The 25,180-nt window shown below is 31.4% G+C and overlaps 1 protein-coding gene across 1 annotated transcript; it reads left to right on the top strand.

The window, feature by feature from the left end:
- Window positions 1–16,827: 16,827 nt before the first annotated feature.
- Window positions 16,828–18,037, top strand: LOC100264557 (probable glutathione S-transferase). The gene is made up of 2 exons (XM_002264401.5): window positions 16,828–17,302; window positions 17,516–18,037. The coding sequence occupies exons 1-2, from the start codon at window positions 16,988–16,990 to the stop codon at window positions 17,858–17,860; spliced, it is 660 nt and encodes a 219-aa protein (XP_002264437.1). The 5' UTR covers window positions 16,828–16,987; the 3' UTR covers window positions 17,861–18,037.
- The last annotated feature ends 7,143 nt before the right edge of the window (window positions 18,038–25,180 follow it).

The raw sequence follows: 25,180 nt of genomic DNA, 5'->3' as shown, positions 1-25,180 counted from the left end.
TCCTATCCTAAGATTAAGTTAGGTTTCTCCCTAAGGCTCTAAATTCTCGTAACAGAAGTAAAAGATACAATTTTTAACAAAAGGATCTAGATTGCAAGTGATTTATAAAACTTCACCATAGATTTGGATGTTCCCAAATCTAATATGCGCGGTAAAGATGAAGCCGAAAGTATTGGGAGATCTTGTACACCCAAGATCTTCCGCATAAATAGCTCTTTTCAGGACATTAAGTCTTGTTTGTATGTTGGAAATTTTGTTTCTTTTAATGTTTAGCCATATAAGTCTTTTTAGATAGTAACTTACTCTCCTTTGAAGATCAAGGGTTTCTATTCGTCCAATCGAGAAGTCACAGGTACATTTAAAAAAATTTGGTTTGTGGCAAGTTAGACTCTTAGGAGGTATAAAGAGGAACGGTACCTTTTAAATCAACAAAAATTGATTTTTTTTCTTTTGTACAAATTAAATGAAACAAGGGACGCTTGAGCGGGCGACAACACTTAGCATTGCTCAAAACACTCAAACAGTGGTTAAGTGCACTCGAGCGCTCATGTATTTTCTGCCGAAAATTAGAGAATATTTTTTAGATTTTCATACAAATTAGATTTGGAAACCTATTCATACCAAACCTCTTCGAGTTATTTTCCTATAAATACATGTCCATAACCCCAAAAAGGTTAAAGATCTCAATTTCTTTAGAGAAGGCTTCATTAAGGAGAGAGCCTAATGAGCCACACCATTCCCGATCTCTCATTCAAAGGATTCAAGTTTTGAATCTTGGGTTGAAGACCTTCATCCCTTTAGCGAGGTTGAAGTGTATTCACTAGAGCAATTGGATGTTGCTATGTCGCAAACGTAGATCAAGTTATAGGTACTGGAAAGTAAGTCTTTAAGGTAAAGTAGCTAGGTAAATTTCTGTAACTTGATCTCATATAAGGAATTTAGATTAGTGGTCTTAGACCTCGTGGTTTTTTATCTCCATAATTAGTGTGGGGATTTTCCATGTAAAAATCCTTGTACCTCATTGCATATTTTTTATTATCTTGATTGCATTGCCTATTATTAAATTTCCTTAGGATTTAGTTTCCTTGTTATAACTCATGATGTTTGATTATTTATTTTTGAAAGCATGTTAATTTCTATAAGATTTTGTCTCCTTGTTAAAATTTATGATGTTTGATTATTTATCTTTGAGAACTTGTTATTCTTTAGAAAAAACTTTCTTAATTGATTTTGAATTAAGGCAAAATTTATGTTACTAAAAAACAAAAAATGAATTTTCTTCTTCATGTATGAGGTTCCTTGATCACAAATGAAAGGTGGTAAAAAAGGGGATCCAAGTTAGTATTTCTTTTATTTTGAAATCCCTTTAAGTTAGAAATATAAAAATCCTTTATTTGGCCTATTGTTCAGGATTTCTTAATTCACTTGTTTCTTTTTGCTTCTCCCAAAATCATTGTTAAAGGAATTTAAATCATCTAAAGTGTGAAACCAAGGTTTGGTTAATCTTAATTTTGATGATAACAAAACAAGGTTTAGAACTAATGATCATATTTCAAGTGCGATTAGGCAAGACGATTTCCAAAGTGGCAATCACAAAGACAAATCAAGCTAAGAAGAAATCATGAAAAAGAAGACCACCTCAAAGAGAAGAGTTTTTCAAGACCAAAGCTTCATAAGATCTCTTTGTAAGGTTGTTGGTGCTCTAAGACTTTCATGCTTTTCATTCTTTATTTATGCACCAAAATCATCCAAGAGTAATATTATTTTAATTATCTTAAGAATTGGATGATTTCATGTTTTCAACTAAAACCTTGTGTTAAATGATTTTCAAACTTGTGTTAAAAGGTTTTAAGTTGAAAAAGGTTGGGTGTTGAGCCAAAAAAAATGGCTCAATCGGTTCAACCGGTCGACCGGTTGTGCTCGTCCGGTCGAAGACCGGTTGAGGGAGGCCAAAAAGTTTATCTCTCTCCTAGTGGCCTTCTCTTGCCGGTCAAGGTTGAACCTCAACTAGTTGAGGTCCGGTTGAGGCCCAACAATCACCTGCCAAGCATTAAATGCTAACGGCTAGTCATCCAGTCGAACCCCCAACGGCTAGTTTGGCTTTTTTCTTCTATAAAAAGGCTTCAATCTTCATTATTTCAAAAGCTTAACCTTCCCAAATCTTTCTTGATTATATTTGAGCATTGGAAGAGTATTTTTGAGTGCACCATTATTCCAAAACTTGCATATCTTTAGTGCACCATTCAATCCAAGTTTTTCTTGTATCATTTGAGCTTAAAGTTCTTGTACTAGGATTTTTGAGAGATCATTCATTTGTAAATCTTTGAGAGGAAGTTTCTCAAGTGTGGGGTATCACTTGAGGGGTTGTTCAAGAATGGGATATCTCTTGAGAAGTGCAAAGGGTGCTTGAAGCCAAAAGTCCAAGAGGGTGAATTGGAACCATAATCCAATTGTATTGCTTGAAGGCTTGGTTTGGAAGCCTTGGATTAGTGGAACCTCAAGCTCGGGATTGAAGCTAGAGGAGAGTGGATGTAGGCTGGGTTGCGTCGAACCATTATAAACTCTTGTGTTTGCATTCTCTCTTCCCTACTCTTTAATTTATATGCAATTGTCTATATATTGATTATTATATACTTGCATATAATTGTCTCTTACATTCACTTGTTTAAATTTGCGAAAAGAGACCATCACCCTATTCACACCCCCCCCCCCCCCCCCCCTCCCCCCTCTAGGGTGACTACCATAGGTTGGATTAGCCTCAAATTCCTAACATAAAGAATTTGGAAAAACAAAATACATTCTAAGTTTAGGACAAAGATCCCACTTTCTTTTAAAAAAAACATGCAACTCATTTCATCCAAGTTGCTTTTTTGCTTTCTAAAACTCTTTTATATTTTTATTTTTATTTTTTAACATACGTTTGAACTTGAGCCCCCAAGCTAATGAGAATGTTCTTGGCCTTGATGAATTTCTAAGTATTCATTTGAGGTTGAGGATGCACAAGTTGAGCTTGTGTAGATTGAACGGGGACTAAATTGGAACCCCAACATTAAAAAATGTTTTCAAAAATCATTTTTGTTGCTAGTTTCAACCCAACTACTATCCCTTCAAAAAGAAAATTCATTTGGATTATTCTGAAGTGTTTTAATTTTTTTTTCAAAATTTGTATGATATTATTCACTTTTTGAAGTTGCTTCTAGAATGTTGTTTGAATCAAAAAGCTTTTCTCAAAGCTGAGTTATGATATATTATTTTAGCATGTTCTGTTCTAGCCTGATTCTATACATCTGAGAGCATTTTGTAAAATTAAATTGCTTTTTGACTTTTGAATTTAAATGAATATTTTTTCCAAATTCTCTCAAATTGAATTTTGACATATAAAATATTGAAATATATGTTTTCTACAAGGAGATATGATTTTTCAAATTCACACCTACTATACTTGACCAATTCTGGAGAGCTGACAAATTTGAATGTTTTAAAAATTCTTTTAAGTGCTCCCTAGTCTTGGCTTTATTTTTTATATAATCTAGACACCTTAAAGGACATATGTGATTTTTTTTTTTTTTTATGAACTTAGAAAGCCTCTAGGTATTTTTATTTTTAAATTCAATTTATGTATATCATTGTTTTTTGCCTAGTTTTGGACCTTGTAGAACTTTTAATTTTTTTAATTAAATCTATTGTTTGAATGAGTGTTTGGAATTTTTTTATATTGTTGTAGACGTATAGGATAAGTTTTGTGTGCTTTGGTATGGTTAAATTTATCTTCTTAATATTTTTTTGGAATTTATTTTTGAAGACAATCTATTGTGGTCATATGTCGAATTCTTGCATACTAATTGTTCTTAATGTTTAATTCATAATGAATAGATGTTTCATTGATTATTATTCATTATTGAATTATGATATATTATATATGATAGGGTTGTGTAGTGTGCAAATCCCCTATACTAAAGCATATTCCCCCACTTTGAGTTTATCAGATCCACATCAGATTCAATAGGGTCTTATTAGAGACTTACTCTACTCTTGAGATTATGAAATCCCTTGTCATTTCAATTATCCTTTTGAGATTTGATTTGGAGTATTTTTGCTTGAGACATGAACAGATTTATATTTTGATTTCTTAGAATATATTTTTTTCCTTGTCAAAATTTCAAACCAAATCATGATTGTTGAATTGGTGGATGTAAGGCAAAGAGAGCACAAGAGACTAATTGAAACAAAAGAGTCTCCCTACCGTCATTAATCTTTTGCCTCTTGTTATTGTTTTATTGTTATCGATGTCGCATTACTGCCAAAATTCCACTATCGTTGCTTTTGTTGTTTCGCCCCTATCGATGTCTTTGTTTCGCCACTTGTTCACCATTCCAACCCCTCTCCTCTGTCATTTGGATTTTGGGTAGAGCACATCGCTTTCAGCCTCCTCATATCTCTCTCATACATGACTTCCTATTTTTTATAAATAGTAATTATTTAATCAAATATTATATTTTTGTCTGTGTAGTAGATATTTTTATTCATTATTTATTGAATAGGTAATTTTATTTTTCAAATGATCATAGACTTAAAATCCAACTCTATTTGGATTCACAACCAACTAGTAATAAGTGATACTTCAAAAGAGGCAATGGAGATTCGTGATGTTTGCTTTTTTAGTCCTAAAACCTATAAACATTGCAAATGTACAAACCTTCCCAAAATTTATAAGTCTTCCCAAAATACTTGAACTTGTTAGTTATTCCTGTATGTGGGTAGAATCTCTAACCATGTTAATAATTGTTATATTAATATTTAATTCTTGTGTATCAAAGACAATAGTATATGTTGGTCAATGTTGCACTCAATGATTAAAAAAAAGTAAATATAGCTAACAATTTTTTTACAATTTATAACTATAATTAAAATTGTGAAATTATATGTTTTCTTAAATTGACATTTGATAATTTATTAATCAAGATGGATGGGAGGTTCTTCTTGGTTTTTCACTACAAGAACCCCCTTATAAAAATGCTTAATTGAGGAGGCAAAATAGAAGTTATAATTAATGTTTTTGTTTAACTTGAATTTAAGCTTTTATCCTTATGTGGTACTTCCATTTGTTTTTAAGGAGTTAAAAAAAATATTTAAATGAGGTTTTTGTTCTTGATTGGATAAAGAATTTAATATAAAAATAAAAAATAAAATGATTTCTCCTTAGATATATATATATTGATTCATGAAGAAAGTTGTTTCATGGTAATTTTATCATATTACTGTTTTTTATAATTATGGTTTTGGTAGTCTTGGTGTTGATTTTAGCTAGGAACGATGGTGGGATGAGTTTTGTTAGGTACAAGTTTCGTCTTTCCCATTTTGTTAATATGTATAGGGACAAGGGTGTTTAAAAGTTATCCCAACATTGTTAAGGTAAGATAATAAGCTTTGGTATTCACTCCTCCGATCAATGTAGATACTTAATCTTTTTGTCAAATTGTCTTTCCACAAAGGATTGAAAATATAGGAAGGTTGTTTTTGCTTTAGATTTTGTAAGAGGTAGATTCATGTAAACCTAGTAAAATCATCAACAAAAAGAATACAATAATAAAATTCCTCATTTGATAAAATAAAAGTTGGACAGTCAAAAGATCATAATGCACAAGTTGTAAAGGCGTTATTCATTGAAGAACAAAAAGGTTGTTGACATGCCTTATCATATTGACAAGTAGTACAAAAATCAAGTGTATTTGTATTAAGGATATGCAAGTACTTGAGAACAAGATCAAGAATAGATCTAGAAGGATGTCCTAGCTTGTGATACTAAAGTGCAGTCTTAGTATTGATTTTGGGTTCAAAAGTACAAGGCTTCAAAACTACTAAGATGACATTTATTTGTAAACATGAAAGTTGAAGTACCTAAATAAGTTGAAACACTTGAATCAATTAATTTAGTTAGGTATATTGATGGCAAAACAACATTTTGAGAACTTAGAAAAGACTTTAACCTTGAGTAAAAACCAAATACATTTAATTAGTACAACCCATTCCTATGAGAGTCTTATAATAGTACTACCTCAAGTTCTTGTCCTTCACATAAAAACAATCAACATAAAATTCAACAATGACATTATTATCATTAGTAAACTAAGAAATAGTTAGTAGGTTCTTGTTTATGGAAGGAACATGAAGAATATTTTTGAGATGTAAAGGTTAGGAATCAATGTATAAAGTAAAAGAAGTAGAACTAACATGTTTAATATCAAGATTTTGACCATTACCTATAGTGAGCTTCTCTTTACAATATTTGTTTGTAATTCTTAATTGTTGAGTTCTATAGTAATGTGATTAGTAGAACCATTGTCCATGTACCAATTTGAATCCATGACTATTTCAAAGGAGGCTATGTAGGCTTGATGTTGACCAACTCCTTAAGAATTTTCTACTTGTGACAATTTAGATTTGATTTAAATATCTAATGAAGCTAATGTCAAATTTGCTATAACATTTTGCTGCCACATGTCCAACCTTGCCACAAAGCTAGCAAATTGGTTTATACACTACAAGAAAATAGACTTTTAGTGATAAAATATTTTATAATTGAAAATCTAAAATTTGTTTGCAAAAATATGTCCTGACAAAAAGTGTTTTGTAACATGTCCATTCCCCTAAACCCATTGTTAAAAGTATTCCAACAAAATTCACATTTCATCTCCAAAATCTTTTCATAATTGAAATTTCATCATTTAATATTTTTGCCAACAAAATATTTCATTAGCGAAGTAAGATTTTTTTGTCATTAAAAAAACAAAATTTATCCCAAGAGTTGTGAATATTCAACCGTGGCAAATTCATTTCATTGTTAAATATTTTTTTCTAACAAAATAATTTAATCAAGAAATAAATTTAACAATGAAAATTTTTTGTCAGGTAATGTACTTACTATTTTCATTTTCCATATTATAATTATACATTTTCTTCTTCTATCTAAACTCGGTTAAAACATTTTAATAAAATTTTTCATTCTAAAATCTAGTTACAAAAATTTAAATATATATTGTATAACTTTATTTTTAATACATATAACCATTGTGAGTGATCATAACAATAGAATGTGTACGTCAATAACTACATAAAAAATAAAGTATTTGTTTAACAAAATGTCAATTACAAAATAACCATAACAACATGAACAAAAAAAGGTAAGGAGGATTCATCATATGTGTATAAAAAAATGAGGGATTATGACAACTTTTGACTTGATCATAGATGATATAAGATCTCTTCAAATTGTTGTTGATGTTTTCTATGTTGTTACTATAGTAGGCTCTCTAGTTGATCGATATATTCTTGTTGGGTATCAAGCCATTATTGTTGAGTCACCAGAAATTTTTATCTCATTCATGGCCTTAGCTCCCCCCACTAATGGCTAGCATTGGAGCTCTAGCACCTTCTCTTATGAATGCAAAAAAGAAAAAAGAAATCTAAGAATACAATTTTATGTATCTATTTAGCAAAAAGAAATAACAAAATGACAAGAATAATAACAAAGATAGAACTATATAACAATTAAACACACCATAATATAACAATTCATTATGTCAAAATGTCTTTCTAATAAGATTGACTTCCCATTATTCCTCCCATTGGCCAATATACCTCACATAGTGATTCACTTTAAAGTTAATCCACTTTATAAAGGACATATAGAGTTAATTTAGTAAGTGACACTAGATATTATTGTTTACTTTATAAAGGACATATAGATATTATCTTCCTTCCAAATTTAACTTGTTAAAAACAAGTTGAGAGGAAACACAAGAATATAGTTGAAGTAGGCCTAACTCTTTTAGCTCAAGCTCATAAGCCTTTTCAATATTAGTGTGATTCATTTTCCACTATTGTGTATTTGATAAATCGATTTCCAACCTTATAACAAACATAAATTTGACTTTCACACATCCAAATGTGTCTTTCTATGATATAGTTCAAATCACAAAGGGTACAAGTGCCTTCATTCATTTGGTCATCTTTGCATTACAAGGAATATTAATTTTAATGAATCTAAAATTTTTTTCCAGTAATCTCTTCTTTTCTTTATTAAAATCCAAACATGGTACACCTTTATCTCAAATGCCTTTTGTTATTCCAACTCATTCTCATAACTTTCATTAAGCTATATCTCATTATTCAAAATATGTAATTGGTACAACAACTGAAGTAGCCATTCCAAGAGAAGCCTCTACATATGAGCAAGTTCCTCATAATCTGCATATAAAATTTGTTCCATCCATTGTAAGAATTTCCTCCCCTTCGTCTAATATTGAACCTAATCCTTCTTCTACTTTATTCTATCCTCCTTCAACCTCTATTCATCCTATGCAAAACAAGGTCAAATTTTGATATCTATAATCCTAAGGTCTTTAACTCCATCACCAAAACACTAGCATGTAAGTGACCATGTTAATCAAAATCGACTAATATTGCTCAGGCCCTTAATGATCCAAGCTAGAAATATACAATGGTGGATAGATATAAAACTCTTATGTTCAACAAAACTTGAAATTTGATGCCTTATCCAATAGGAATGAATGTGGTTGAGAATAAATAGGTGTTTTGAGTTAAATACAAATCATGTAAGACTATTCAAAGGTATAAAACAAGGTTGGTGCCAAAAGGTTTTTATCAAACATCTAGTCTAGACTATTTAGAAACCTTTAGTCTTATGGTTAAGCTCTTCTATGATTGGATTTATTTTAATATTGGTTGTTACAAATGGTTGGGATATTCAATAAATTGATATCATCAATGCATTTCTTAATGGTGATTTACAAGAGGTGGTATATATGGCATAACCTATAGGCTTTGTTGATGCAACCAAACTAAGTTATGTTTGCAAGTTACACAAGGCCTTGTATGGCTTAAAACAAGCCCTAAGAGCTTAATTTAACAAGTTAAAGAATGCATTACTTGACTGGGGATTTCAAAATTTTGTAATTGACACTAGCCTATTTATTCACAAGAAAGGCAACACACTTATCATTTTGCTAGTGTATGTTGATGACATCCTAATAATAAGCACTAATGCTACTCAAGTCAATCAAGTGGCTAAACATTTATTTCTTGAATGGTTTTCAGATGTGGATTAGGCCAACAACTTAGATGATTGAAGGTCGACTAGTGGCTAGCTATTGTGTGTTCTTAGGTGGAAATTTGATTCAATGAAGCTCAAGGAAACAAAAGACTGTTGCTTGCTCTAGCATAGAATCAAAATACCAGTCATTAGCTCAAGTAAGCGCAAGGATTCTTTGGCTTTAGTTGTCACGCCCCAAGACCCACTCGAAGGGCGTGACGGTCATTTCACACCTCAAACCCGAAGGCTTAAATTGTAACCTGACCCAAATAATCATATTGTAACTAGAAGTAACCAATTACCAAAAACCTATTCAGAGTAGCGAAACAAAATTCTAAAATCTTCAAACTTAACTTTAAAACTAAGCATCCATCAACCAAAATCCATTATCCAAATAGATAGCAAACTCAAATAAATCAAGTGCTAACAAATTGTCATAATCTCCAAATCTCAACTTCAAACTTATCAAAAAAAATATTTAAAAGCTCAATATCTAAATAGCTTCCAAAAACCAAATAATCCAAATGAACATAAACTTATAAGCTAACAATGTCCAAATAACATCCTAAGCAAAATCCTAATGATGACCATTTCCCGACCTAGCCATCACTCCTCGCCTGAACTAAGGGTGCTTGAAAAGTAATCAACAAATAGGAATGAGCTCAAAGCCTAATAAGGAACATTAATGCAGTCCATGGATCAAATATTTCAAGTTCACTTGCAAAATAGGAGATATTATAACTAATTATTTTCATAAACCTTTCAGTCAGTTTTGCCAATACATTCAAAACTTTTAATTATACACTTTCATTTCTGATTCAAGCATTTCCGTATCAAATTCGATCAAAACATTCAAATTATTTATTTACTCTGGTCATCAAACATCAAATGGTGTCCAATTAGATGGGATTTTTCAAATAGGTGGCTAGCCTCAAATTGTTCCTTTAAAGTGGACGGAACCAAACACTACTAGTACTAGTAACCTCTAACAGAACCCCTAAAGGCTGGGGTCCAAATCAATTACATTCCCCACCAAGAAATGTAAAGGTCAACTATTATATCCCGTTGACAAGGGTCAAAAAGTCATAAGTCAACTATTATATCCCGTTGACAATGGCCAAACAAACTAGAGTCAAACACTTATTTCAATTATTCGAATTTGCAAAACATAGTATCTTCACATTTCTCTGTTGTAAACAAATTATAAAGTTCTAACATACTTTTCATACAAAACATATTTGATCCATGCATAAAACGAATATTAATTCAAAATATTTCCAAATAATGTATATAAAAATTTGTTTCTAAAAAAAATAATAACTGCATTAATTTCCCTTACCTCAAAAGAAGTCCTTGAAAACTTAGGAGAAAAATAATTCTGGAAAATCTACTCTTCACCTAATATAACATTAGAGAAATAACTATTACTATTTATCTATAATTTAATTAATCTATTCCTTATTTAAATAAATTAATAAATTCCCAATTTGTTTCTAATAACACATTACTAATTTAATTAAATTGCAATTTTATTTCATTATAAAATTCTATAGTATATATATATATATATTATTGTTGACGTTTCTACATGTAAGTGAAGTTTCTTTGGAGTTCATTAGTTATTTAAGTAGTAACAATGTCTTGGCTATTTCAAGCTTTTTTTTTATTTTTTTATTTCTTAGGCTGGTGTACTTTTTGAGTCATGCTTCTAGCACACATGGATTGCACCCCCTGCAACTACCTCATTCTATTTATTACATTAAACCATTATTACTATATCTTATTTATTAACCTAAAACTAATCAGTTCCCACACGCAGGCAACCATTTTTTTTCCACAATTCTTCTATCTTCCAGTGCACACGCGTTCTCCCTTTTTTTTTTTACCATTCTTCTATTTTCTAATGCACAACCGTTCTTTTTTTTTTTTTTTTGTTAAATCAAATTGTTTTAATATTATTCTAATCCCTTAAGCCACAATTAAAAATATATTTATTTTTTATTTTTTAAAATAAATTAACCCTAGTCTAAATCGAAATCTTCCAAATATTCATTTTTTTTTTCATCTAAAAACTTAAGATTTCCCAATTTCCAACAATAAATCAAAATCTTAAATTTTCACTATTTTGATATTAAAATGAATTAAAAAATAAATAAATTAACCCTAATCTAGATTTGGATTTTCTAAAAAAATATCTAATCTGCTTAAAATTAACTAATGAATCTAAAATATTAATCTAGGGGTTAGAATCTTACCTATAGAGATCTATTCTTCAAACCCTGAAATCCGACTCCGATCTTACGTTCTTAGGAACTATCTGCGAACAGGAACGCGATTCAAAAAAGAATAGGAAGAACAGAATTCTAGTTTATACCTAGGGTATTTATTCGTAAAATTACCTTTTCACCCCTCTTTTATTTTATTAAATTAATTAATGAATTAATTTAATAATATTATTATTAATATTTTCCTAAAAAGAAACTTGGGCGTTACATCCTCCCCTCCTTAACAAAAGTTTGGTCCTCTAAATTTGACATACCTGAGTCTTGAAATAATTGAGGATGTTTTTCTCTCATCTCTTCTTCTAACTCCCAAGTGGCCTCTCGAATACTATGATTGCTCCACTGGACCTTTACCAACTTGACAACATCATGTCGTAGTACCTTATCCATCACATCCACAATTTGAACGGGTACCTCTTCATAGGTCAAGTCCTCAGAAATTTGAATAGGCTCCAACTCCACAACATGAAAGGGATCATAAATATATTTCCTCAAAGTCGAAACATGGAATACATTATGAATCTTAGATAGACTTGGGGGCAAGGCCAGTTTATAAGCCAAAGTGCCTACTCTTTCTAATACCTCAAATGGTCCTACAAAACGAGGACTGAGTTTCCCTTTTCTTCCAAATCTCATTATAGACTTCATAGGTGAAACTTTCAAGAAAACATGATCACCCACCTCAAACTCTAAATCTCATCTGCGATTATCAGCATAACTCTTCTGTCTACTTTGTGCTGCTTTTAATCTTTCCTTAATTAAAGAGACCTTTTCAATAGTCAACTACACAAGTTCAAGCCCTAAAAGTTTCTTCTCTCCAACACCATCCCAACAAACAGGAGATCGACATCTCCTACCATACAACTCCTCAAAAGGTGTCATCCTAATGCTAGCTTGAAAGCTATTATTATAGGCAAACTCCACTAGGGGCAAATAATCATCTCAATTACCATTTAGGTCCAAAGCACAAGCTCTCAACAAATCTTCCAAGACCTGAATTACCCTCTCTGATTTACCATCAATCTGCGGATGAAAAGCAGTACTAAAACTCAACTTAGTACCTAATGCTTTATGTAAACTATGCCAAAATCTAAAAGTGAAACAAGGATCTCTGTTAGATACTATAGAAACAGGTATACTATGCATTCTCACAATCTCCTTAATATAAATAGAAGTCAAACGATCCATATAAAAATTGACTTTCATAGGCAGAAAATGAGTAGACTTTGTCAATCGATCAACAATCACCCAAATTGCATTATTACCCCCCTAAGGTCCTTGGTAACCTTGTCACAAAATTCATAGTAATATGTTCCCATTTCTACTCGGGAATAGAAAGTGGTTGCAAAAACCCTGCTAGTCATTGATGCTCAGCTTTCACTTGTTGACACACCAAACATTGAGCCACAAATTGTGCAATATCTCATTTCATACCTGACCACCAATAATTTTGTTTCAAATCTTTGTACATTTTTGTCCCTCCTGGGTGGATCGCAAGCCTAGAACAATGAGCTTCCTCCAAAAGCTTCCTCCTTAAGTCTCCATCATTTGGGACACACAGTCTAGCCCTAAACCTCAAAATTCCATCATTTGATAAAATAAAGTCAGGCTTACTGCCCTTTTTAACCTCTTCCGTAAGTTGCACTAAATTCAAATCGTTCTTTTGTAGGGCCTTAATTCTCCCAACTAAGTCTGGTTGTACTCTAAAGTTTGCCGCAAGAGCTCCCGAGTCCAAAACTCTCATATGGACTTGTAAACTCCTCAAATCTTCCAATAATTGCCTCTCACAACCTCTAATAGCTGCTAAGGAACCGACAGATTTCCTACTCAAGGCGTCAGCCACAGCATTCGCCTTCCCTGGGTGATACTGAATAATGCAATCATAGTCTTTAAGTAGTTCAATCCACCTCCTCTGTCTCATGTTCAATTCGTTTTAGGAAAATAAATACTTCAAACTCTTATGATTTGTGAATATCTCACAAGTTTCACTAAAAGGAAAATGTATCCAGATCTTAAGTGCAAAAATCACTGTAGCTAACTCCAAATCATGAGTAGGATAATTTCGTTCATAAGGCTTCAACTATCTACAAGCATAAGCTACAACTTTCCCATGTTGCATAAGAACACAACCCAAACCCTAACGAGAGGCATCACTATACACCACAAACCCTCCTGAGCTTGAAGGGATAGTCAAAATAGGAGTTGTCACTAATCTGTTCTTTATCTCTTGGAAACTACATTCACAATCATTAGACCACTCAAACTTAACCCCTTTCTGAGTTAACCTGGTCAAAGGTAGGGTAATCTTAGAGAACCTCTCAATAAATCACCTATAATAACCAATCAGTCCTAAGAAACTTTGAATTTCGGTCATAGTATTAGGTCTTCTCCAACTTGACACGGCATCTATCTTTCCAGGGTCAACAGAGATGTCATCCTTGGTCACCACATGCCCAAGGAAAGAGACTTTGTCTAACCAGAACTCACACTTCTTTAGTTTAGCATACAATTGTTTATTTCTGAGAGTTTGCAATACAATACTCAAATGGCGCTCATGCTCCTCACTACTCTTTGAGTACACCAAAATATCATCTATAAAAACTACCACAAAGTGATTTAGATAGGGCTTGAATACCCTATTCATTAAGTCCATAAAAGCAACAGGTGCATTAATCAAACCAAAAGGCATAACCAAAAACTCATAATGCCCATATCTAGTTCAAAAAGAAATATTGGGTACATCTTCACTTCTAACCCTTAACTGATGATAACCAGACCGAAGATCAATTTTAGAGAACACATATGCACCATGAAGTTGATCAAACAAATCATCAATCCGAGGAAGAGGATACTTGTTCCTCACCATCACCTTATTCAATTCTCTATAATCAATGCAGAGTCTCATAGATCCATCCTTCTTCTTTACAAATAAAATAGGAGCTCCCCAAGGTGAAACACTAGGCCTAATAAAACCCTTATCTAACAACTCCTAAAGTTGAATCTTCAACTCCTTAAGCTCCAAAGGTGCCATCCTGTAAGGGGCCTTAGAGATAGGAGTTGTCTTTGGTGTCACATCAATGGTGAACTCTACCTCCCTCTTTGGTGGCAAGCCAAGTAGATCCTTTGGAAAGACATCACGATAGTCCCTTACAATGGGTATGTCTTCCAACTTTAAATCATTTTCCCCATTCACAACATAAGCCAAAAAGCCTTGACAACCTTTCCTGAGTAAAGAACTAGCTCGCAAGGCTGAGATCATACGCAGTGGTTTATCCACATGCTTCCCCTCAAAACTAAAATCAGGCTGACCAGGAATGCTAAACGTCACTCTTTTCCCAAAACAATCAACAGATGCATGGTATGAAGCTAACCAATCCATCCCCAAAATCACATCAAAATCCTGGAGGTCAAGAAGTACTAAGTCAACTGTCATCTCTCAATACCCAATCATCACACAACAATCTCTAAGTATTTTAGCACGTTTTGCATTTCCCATTTGAGCATGAAAGTCAATCTTAGATTCCACAAATATGCATAATATCAAATATCCACATTCGAGCATCAAGATGAACCCAAATACCAGCAGGAAATAGAATAGAACAATCCAAAATGGGAAATGCAAAGCATACTAAAATCATACCTGGACCAAAACGGCAAGCTCCTCCTCTGCTCCACTCCGACTGCCTTTTTCCCATTAATCTTTTTCAAACCTCCCCCTCTGCATCCTCTTGCTCTATTTTTCTTCCAAGTTGCCTTCTCGTTTCCTACTCCTACTCAAATCATCATTTCCTACTATCTCTTTTCAATCATCCCCCTCCCCAACTACTCCTCTACTCCATTGCTTCAACTGCCGCCATGGCCTCAAGGTGGTCACATCCTTGCCATGCGTCTCATACATGTAGCTTCATGGAAGCTATCCCCCACTTCAGAAAAATATCTTCAGCTCCTCTCTAGGGTGATATAAAATACCCTTTGGTGCTATTGATAAAAGCAATAATAATAAACACTAAAGTTGGTTTGCAAAAAGAAGGGGTCTACAACACAGCTTTAATTTTTTTTTTTTTGACTAAATTTTTTAACATTTTAATCAAAGAAAACAAAAACTCAATTGTAGTTCTAACATTTTGTTTTATTAAATTTTTATTTATATAAAATAAAAAAATAAAAAATATTTTTCATAAAAAAATGTATTTAATCATATATATATATATATATATATATATATATATTAATTTTATTAAAAATTAAAATTTTTATATATTGAAATTATGTATCGATCAACACAACCATCATAAAAAAAAATGTCAATCTTTTATTAAAAATGTAACATTAAACTGTGTGTTAAAAGTTGGTGTTACATTTTTCATATATATAATAATGGTACCCTCTTTGTCAAAAGTTATGTTTATCAATGTACAACTTTAATATGTAATAATTTTAATTTTTAACAAAATTTAAGAGAAAATTAACATAACTGATTAAATATAATTTTTATGAAAAATATATTTTACTTTTATTTATATACATAAAAAATTAAAAAATTTTACAAAACAAAATGTTAAAACTACAATCAAGTTTTTATCCTTTTTAATTAAAAATATTAAACATTTTAACCTAGAAAAAAAGTTAAAACTATGTTCAAGTAAGAATCATAACCAAAGAGTTAAAAATCATAATAATTGATTTTGATTTTCACATGAAAATTTAAAAATTTTTAAAAATCTAAACAATAAAATAATATGATAAAGTTATTTTATTTAATCTATATATGATAAGATTTATCAAATAAATAAATATTTCATTTAATATGAATATATAAAATTTTATATTTTTAAACCTTTAAATTTATGCATTATATATTTATTTTTATATTTATTTTTTCTCATTAATTATTTATCATATATTATTATTATTATTTTATGTTTAAAATGTCTCTAAATAATTAAAATCAATAGATATGAAAAAATGCATTATTTTTAGGTAAAATAAAATAAAAAAGAAAAATAATGTGACATGTTTGTTAGCCCAGTGGATTTCTTTTGATTTATCATTTCAAAATTAAAAATATAAAATAAAAATAAAAACAAATGAGTTAATTGAGTTGCGGAAGAGATAAGAATTGAGGGCAATTTTAGAGGCAGACCATAAGCTGACCTGCTGACCAAGAGTCACGTGTCGCGATCTGCAGCGCACTAGTATACTTTTTCTTGACTAGGGCTGACAAAAGCAATGATGTGCATGATTCAAGCAATGACGTCAAACCAAAGTTTAAAAAATTAATTTAATTATATTACTCCTTATATTTCATTTTCTGATTTTTGTCGGTGAAATTAAAATTGTGGAATTTTTTAGAATAATTAGAGGACAAGATTTAAAAATTTATTAATTTATTTTCTACAGATAATATAAATTAATTAATTAATTAATATAGAAGAAAAATGAAAGAGGAGATAAGGAATGAGCATACCCACCTTCTAGAAATTTCCCAGGTTTTAATCCTCTCTCTGGAATTTGCTATAAATAATTAACAATTTCCCTTGTGTTGTTCATCGAGAGTTGAGTTTGAAGCTTATCGATCCCAGTAGTAGTAGGAATGGCGGACGAGATTATCTTGTTGGATTTCTGGCCTAGCATGTTTGGTATGAGGGTCAAAGTTGCCCTGGCAGAGAAGGGCCTCGAGTATGAATTTAGAGAGGAGGACTTGAGGAACAAGAGCCCCTTGCTCCTTGAGATGAACCCAGTTCATAAGAAAATCCCAGTTCTGATCCACAATGGGAAACCCATTTGTGAGTCTCTGATAATTGTTCAGTATATAGATGAGGTTTGGAAGGATAAATCCCCATTGTTGCCTAGTGACCCATACCAGAGAGCTCAGGCCAGGTTCTGGGCGGACTACATAGACAAGAAGGTATGTTTTTGCGGTTGATTTAAAGCATTCTTTTACATCGATTCATGGCAATTGGCTCAGATTTTGATTATGGTGGGGGATTTGTTCAAAATGCTATGTTTTCTCACATATTCTCTTCTGATGGCTTGTTATCCATCTATACAGAAAGTTGAAACTTCATGAAATGCACAAAAAATAACCCTATTCTCTCGTTGATTTCATCATGTTTGATAGATCTTTGAACTTGGAAGGAAGATATGGACAACCAAAGGAGAAGATCAGGAGGCAGCCAAGAAAGAATTCATAGAGTGCCTTAAGCTTTTGGAAGGAGAGCTTGGGGAAAAGCCCTACTTTGGTGGTGAAAATTTTGGGTTTGTGGATGTGGCTCTGGTGACCTTTTCTTGCTGGTTTTATGCATACGAGACCTTTGGCAACTTCAGCATAGAGGCGGAGTGCCCCAAGTTGATCGCTTGGACCAAGAGGTGCATGGAAAGGGAGAGTGTGTCGTCTTCTCTTGCAGACCCCCACAAGGTCCATGGCTTCGTTGTGGTGTTGAGAAAGAAGTTTGGTATAGAGTAGAAGGACATTTGCAGCTATTTACTAGTGTTGTTTTGGTCATATGGAAGAGCGTTTGCTAAATGCTAAGTTCAAGCTTTAAAAAATCGGGATATATCCCCGATATTTCGGGTTTCAGTGGATGCTGACACAAATTCTGGAGAGATATTTCCATATTCCGATATTTCGGGATTTTTTTCACATTTTATCACCATTTTTTCGTGTTTCACTCGATTTTTCAGCGATTTACAGGAATTGAGCGGCGCGTGGACTCAAACCTGATTTTCCAGGTTTATAAAATGGCATGCCGGCCACTGGGGCAAGCATGTCTTGACTTCTTAAAAGTGGAATTAATTTTATATATTTTATATTCACACCTAATTTTATACATATTTGAAAAAAATAAAATATTAAAATAAAATTTTAATTATTTATTTTTAAATTTCATTGAAAACAGAAAAATCATGAAGTAAATATAAATATAATAATTATATATGTTATAAAATAAATAAATTATTTTTTTAAGTGTTAAATGAATTTTCAAATTCTACCTATTATTATAAAATATTATAAATTATATTATTAATAAATCAATTTTTTCATATATTAATTATAATATATGCATTATTATTTTTTATATTATTTTTTTGAGTTTTTTTTAATATTTTCATAAATATTAATTAAATTTTATTTTAATGATATTTTATGTTGAAATATTTATTAATATTTTTTAAAATTTTAATTATTTATTTTTAAATTTCATTGAAAACAGAAAAATCATGAAGTAAATATAAATATAATAATTATATATGTTATAAAATAAATAAATTATTTTTTTAAGTGTTAAATGAATTTTCAAATTCTACCTATTATTATAAAATATTATAAATTATATTATTAATAAATCAATTTTTTCATATATTAATTATAATATATGCATTATTATTTTTTATATTATTTTTTTGAGTTTTTTTTAATATTTTCATAAATATTAATTAAATTTTATTTTAATGATATTTTATGTTGAAATATTTATTAATATTTTTTAATAAATCCCGTTATATTTATAAAACCACCATAAAAACCGAATCAATGTTTACTATTTGCAGCTTCATTTATTTTCAAGTACCGTTTGTTTCTCCACAAAGACGTGTTGTATTAAATAAATAAAAAAATGGTTTCTTCCACTGTCTCATGTCACGTGAACAACTATTAAAAAAGTTATTATTATTATTTAAAAGATTTTATATTTTTATTAAAAATATGATTTTGAAGAAGTTTTCAATTTTTATTAAAAAAAGAAAAAAGAAAAAAATGTTATACAATTTTATTTTAAAAATCATTTTTGGACTGTTTTTTTTTTGGAAATAATTTTTTGGACAATTTTATTTAAAAATCATTTTTAGACCATTTTATTTAAAAATTATTTTTGGTAGTTATATTTGTTTATTAACAAAAAAAATTACGTTTTTTATTTAAAGGCCAATTTTATAGTTTTAAATTTTAAAATAATTATTTTGACAGTTTTTATTTAAAAAAAATTGATAGTTTTTATATTATACCTCTTATGGACAGCTCCAAGTACAAAATTAAATCAAACCACTCTCTCACCAAATAATACAAGAACCTAGAAAGAAAGAAGAGAGAGAGATAGATAAGCCTCTACAGTATTTGTCCCACCTTTTTGCCTTGGATTTTGTGCCATTTTATAATCTTCCCGAGCCTCCTTTTCTTTAACAAAATCTGACCCTCCATGCTCTACGCAAAAGTGTCCAAAGATGGGTCCATGCACCCAAATTAAACAATTCATCAATCCAAAATTCAATATTGCAAGCCCAAAACAGATAACATATGAGGCCCAAATGAAAGGAAACTAGAGGTTCAATAGAAATATCCAATTGCAAGCCCAAGAAATAATATAAGAAATGTTTGTCCCAATACCCTCAAAACAATGAATCAAATATCTAAGGGCTCAAACCAATAAATCAAATGCCTAACAAAAATATCCCATAATCCAAAATAAAATGAGCCTAAATCAATACAAAGTTTGAAGATCCAAATTCATATAAATTGGTCCAAATTAGTAAGGCTCGCAAACAATATCCAATTACACAAACACAAGCCATGAAGATAAAAAAGAACTTACCCATTTTCTCTAATAAAATATGGAATGAAAGAAAAAGCAAACACAGGAGAGAGTAGAGGGCGGTGATGATGAATTAATGGTGCTTTGGTCAAAAATGGGTGCGGGTATGTCAGTACAAGATGGAGAGAGAGAGAGAAAGATGGGAGATAGAGGAAAGGATGGGTAAGAAAGAGGAGATGGGAAAATAATCACCCATGATTGATGGCTAGCAGTGGTGGTGAGGATGCCAAGGTACATGGCTAGTGGAGGTGGGTATGAGTAGAAATAAAGAAAAAAAAAAAAAGAAGGAGAGATAGAGAGTGAGTGAGAGTGATTGTCGGCCAATGTCGTGGAATACTCATAAGAGGCCAAAGATACAAATATATAGTGGTGATACTCTAAATGACCCATAGATACCAATCTATGGTGGTGATATTGATAAAAAACCCATAGATTCCAATCTATGATGGTGATACTCATAAGAGGCCCATAGACCCTAATTTATGGTAGTGATGCTTATAAAAGGTCCATACATACTAATCTATGGTGGTGTTATCAATGATCAAAGGCCCATAGAAATTAGTTTGGGGGTGATATTATTAAGAGCCATTGTGATCTCATATTTTCACATGCATTCTCACTCGATGGTGAGACTCACTTTTTGTTTGTGAAAAACCAATTTTATAAATAATGGAGTTGTCACTTATTTTAGTTTTATTTTTTTAAAAGGGCAAACAAAATAAGAAAGAAAAACCCTAAAAAAAACTCATTTTTAGAAAGATCTATCTTTGAAAACTTGAGTCTAAGTCAGGAGATCAGGTTACTTATCGGGAAGGTACAGTGAAGAACTATAACACCTCTCTAAGCCCTAAAAGTTAGGTCTCTACTAAGTAAGTTGAAATAATTGTGAAGATTAATTGGTTAATTCATAGATATTATAAACTAAATAAGCACATCAATACAATTCATTAATTTAATAAGGAAAGATATACCTGATTTGCTTTCCAAGTGCTTTCAGAAAACACAAAAGTTAAATAACAAGTAATAGCATCACATTGTATTTTAAGCAATCACATATCCTATAACAAGTTGAATTTAAATTCATACAATCTCAACACAATTAACAAATACTAATAGACAATGTTCCATCACCAGCTTTAATTTAGATAAATGGTAAAGAAAAGATTTGCGTACCTAGTTTAGCATTTTAAAGCGCTTTCATAGAAATGAGTTTAACTCACAAATGATAATATTGCATTCAAAAAGGAATAAGAAACTAAACTTATATATAATTAATATCAAATTTATTTGCAAGTGAGGTTCTTTACAAAAAAAAAAAAATCAGCAAGTGGTCAAAACAGGGGATTATACAAAATAAATCTAAAACAAATATCTAGGGGTCAAGTTTCATCATGAAAATTTTTAGAGAATATCTTCTATGCGTCTAGTTTGTCATCCAAGTGATCAAATTAATCAACTAGCTCTCATTTAATACCAGATTTCATAATTGTTGATGGTGGGAGGACCCAGAGTCATTGTAACTTCCTAAAGCACTCGCCTCCTCAACTGAGAGTGATGCTTCCTTCCTTTGCCCTGCAAAAGATGTCCGGATAGGTGGTTCGGACACACTCTCTGAAGCTTTTGTTAGTTTGGCGGTCAAGCATATTCATATTCTTAGGCCCTTTTTAGGAATGCTTACCTCCCTCTTTGACTGGATCGTCGACGACCTTTTATAGTGTTTGGAGCCTCGTCACTTTGAAAGTGGGAAGACTCTTTGACTTTTGTGGTCATGATGGTGCTCAGAGGGTGGCAGGGCCATCATTATCCTGCAGGCAACTGATAGAGATTGTTGGGGGGATGATTTGTAGTCACACTTGTCTTTTCACTCTGCAAGTGGCATAGGGCAGGTCGTGGCAGGTCGCCTGAAAAAGACCTAGGAATGTCCTGTCGAGCATGCTTTTGGCGAAATGAGTCATGATTGCCCGCGAAATACAGTTAGCTATTTGGGACAACAACTACCAGGTCCGGACTAGACATCTAGATAGAGGGTGGGCGTGCCACGTGTCCGTCCATCGGCGAAGTACCTTGTGGTTGTCCGGATAAAGGGTGGGATGTGCCACGTGTCCACCGGAGGAGTGCCTTGTGAGGCTAGGGTGTCCTGCCACGTGTACGCTTAGGGGTGGTCCCTACAATAATGATATTAGTAGGTTCAAAGTAGGGCATTTTGTTAAAGTATTCAACAATTTATTTTTTTAATTAACTTATAAATGAAATGTCTTAAAATCATACAAAAATTCATACAACTAGCCTAACATGTCTATTTTGAATGAAAAATAATCACAAAGGCAATATTACACTCGTAACATATTTGAAAATAAGTAAATATCCTTAAGCTCCAAGAGAGCACTGGTGCAATAGGTTCAAGAAAAAAAAAATTATATCTCTCATTTCAAAAATATTTTCTTAATATTTTATGTGTAAAAAATTAAATAGAAGTCTTGATTTAAGAAAAAAATATTCAATGAATTTAAAGAAATTGTTTAGTAATTTAATTTCACAAAACAGGATTGAGTGTAAAAAACAAAGTGAAAGTTGAATCTTCCAAAAGATTGATTTATATCTTCAAATTGAGAAATTATTTTTGACGAAAATAAAATTCTAAAATTAAGTTTGAAGAGTCTCTTCTTATTATGGAATAATTATAAAAATTTTAAAGAGCTTCTAAATGATCATATTATAATTTATAAGTTCAAAAATGCAGTGAGCTGTCAATGGTGTCAATAGAAAACCTTATTTTTGGAAAATTTTGTATGTAGGGATTTATTAAATTCCTTTTTAATTTACATGAATTAATTCATAAAGAATCCATTAGTTGGAACTATGAACTTTAATTCATGTGTATTTAAAACCAAAATTCATTTTTAAAACTTTTCTAAGTTGCATACCGAATAAAAATGGGTTGCATTATTCTTTTTAAAAATTGAAATTTAATACTTAAAAGAGACTAAGATAGGTTTTAAATATAAAAAGCAATCCATTATAAAAGAGACTAAGATTGATTTTTTTATGAATGAGGAATAAAATCAATTTTCCAAAAAAGAAAAATGATTCATATGTATTTTTAAATTTGGATTACCAAAAATTGTAAGTATGCATGCGTGAAGTCGAATTTTCATGAATCAATCATTAAAAGAATTTGTCTAAAGCCAATTGTCATGTGATTCTCCAATGGCTTTCTTAAATAAAATGGATTTTTTCAGGTCTATATCAAAGTTTTATAATGTATTTTATTTTTAGTTTTCACAATTGTGATTGAGTTTTAAAACATGATCACATTTTAGTTTTAGAACACTTTTAGTAGAAGATTATTAGCATGCTTGAACAAAACTTATGTCTTTGTATTATTCTAATTGTTTATATGATTTTTCAAATTAAACAAACATATTTGCCAAAACACTTCATGGAAATTTCCAAATTATACACAACTTGTTGATATATTCTATTGTTGAAATTTCCAAATTAAACTAGGGTATTAATTAACATGGCTTCTATTAAAAAATTATAAAGTGAAAGAAAGGAGATGAATTAATATAAACTAAATATAATGTTAATTATAATATAATCTGATGCAATATTATCTCTTTACTAAAATAATTTAAAAACTAAGTTATTGATGGGATGAATTACTGGAAAACAATTTAAAAAAAAAAAAAAAGACACTATAAGATTTTTAAATTATGAATCAAAACTCGTTTTTAAGCATATATATGATTAAACAAACAAGTGTGGCCTTTGTTACATCCACACCAAGACACTAGTTCTATAATCTAATAAAATAAACATGAGAAGATAAGTTAAAATTGAATAAAATGATACTAACCTGTGTGCCTAATGATTCTTTGAAGTTGATGGAATGGATGATCAGGCTTTGATGGTGATGAACTGCTGAAATTACTAATGATGACTCAATGAAGCTAATGTATAGGACTTTCTAACATGTTGTGTATAGAGATGGATTCATCAAATAGCCCCACTAAGTAAGCCTTGACAACCTCTTGTAATGCGGCCTTGATGCTGTGATGGTTCCCTTAGATGAAGACGTCTGATGGTGAAGAGAATATCTTTCAAAGATGAATACATCAACAGTGATGAAGATGCAAATGAAAATTTGAACCATCATCTCATATGAAGACACTAGAAAAGGTGAATATGCACCAAAAATAGAGGCACTGTATAGGTGTGATGCTCCGAAATCATAAACGAAGAAGTAGTGATGGAAACCTATGTTCGATGCGATGATGATCAGTATGGTGTTGCAGGAACTTCTTGTTCTGGTGGTGAGCAAATGATTGAGATAGGCAAACCGCGGACCTCTGAATCAACATGTGATGCTCCTATGGTTCTCTTGAAGCTCCTAGAATCCCTAAACAGATGTCTCAAGATTAATCAATGATCTATTGGTATCCTTCAAAGTGACGCATTGTTGACAAATCCTCTGGCAGAACGAATCTATGCTGGTGAAGTTGGTCCCCTGCTCTAACGCTGAATGTGGTGATCAAGCGTCGATCTAGTGTTGCCGGAGATGAAGTTTGCTCCTCTAAGAATGCCAAGAAAAGCTTCTCCATTAGTGATAAAGCCTTAGATGTCAGTGATGATCTCTAATTGTTACTCATTCCCGGTGTCATGTGCATGCTCAACCGAAAGATTCTTCTTTTGGAGACTTCCTCAAGAACGAACTCATCGAATGCATGGTGGCTGGAAAACGCGATTGACAAGCTCCTTTACATGGCCTGTGGTGATGCTTCTTCACGTGAGACTCCTCTAGTTGATTAACATATAGAATTCTCCATGAAATGGTGAAGCAATAGTCAGACTTCACATAGCATGTCACAACCCAAATTCTGGGTGACCCAAAATTTGACCCATGACTTCAAGTCAAAGGTTTGATCCTAAGGGTTCCTCCTAATCCAAACTGGCAATTAACTAAAAGACCCTGAATTTTTATTTTTATTTTTCTAAACATAAATCACAACAAATATTCCTCCAATTAACATTCCAACTTATGTAAAACAACTACTTAAGAGCAACAAGCAATTTAATATCAATAAGATATCTAACCAAAGTCTAACAAGAGTGTCCACAATAGAGCAAGTTTAATTCAAAATACAGTCCATAAATATTTACATAATTTAAAAATCTATTAGAATATGTTCCAATAA

The sequence above is a fragment of the Vitis vinifera genome, chromosome 19, assembly GCF_030704535.1.
Source record: "Vitis vinifera cultivar Pinot Noir 40024 chromosome 19, ASM3070453v1".
NCBI classification, from domain to species: domain Eukaryota; kingdom Viridiplantae; phylum Streptophyta; class Magnoliopsida; order Vitales; family Vitaceae; genus Vitis; species Vitis vinifera.
The sequence above is the reverse complement of the archived record's forward strand: the minus strand, read 5'-3'. Positions and strand labels throughout refer to the sequence as shown.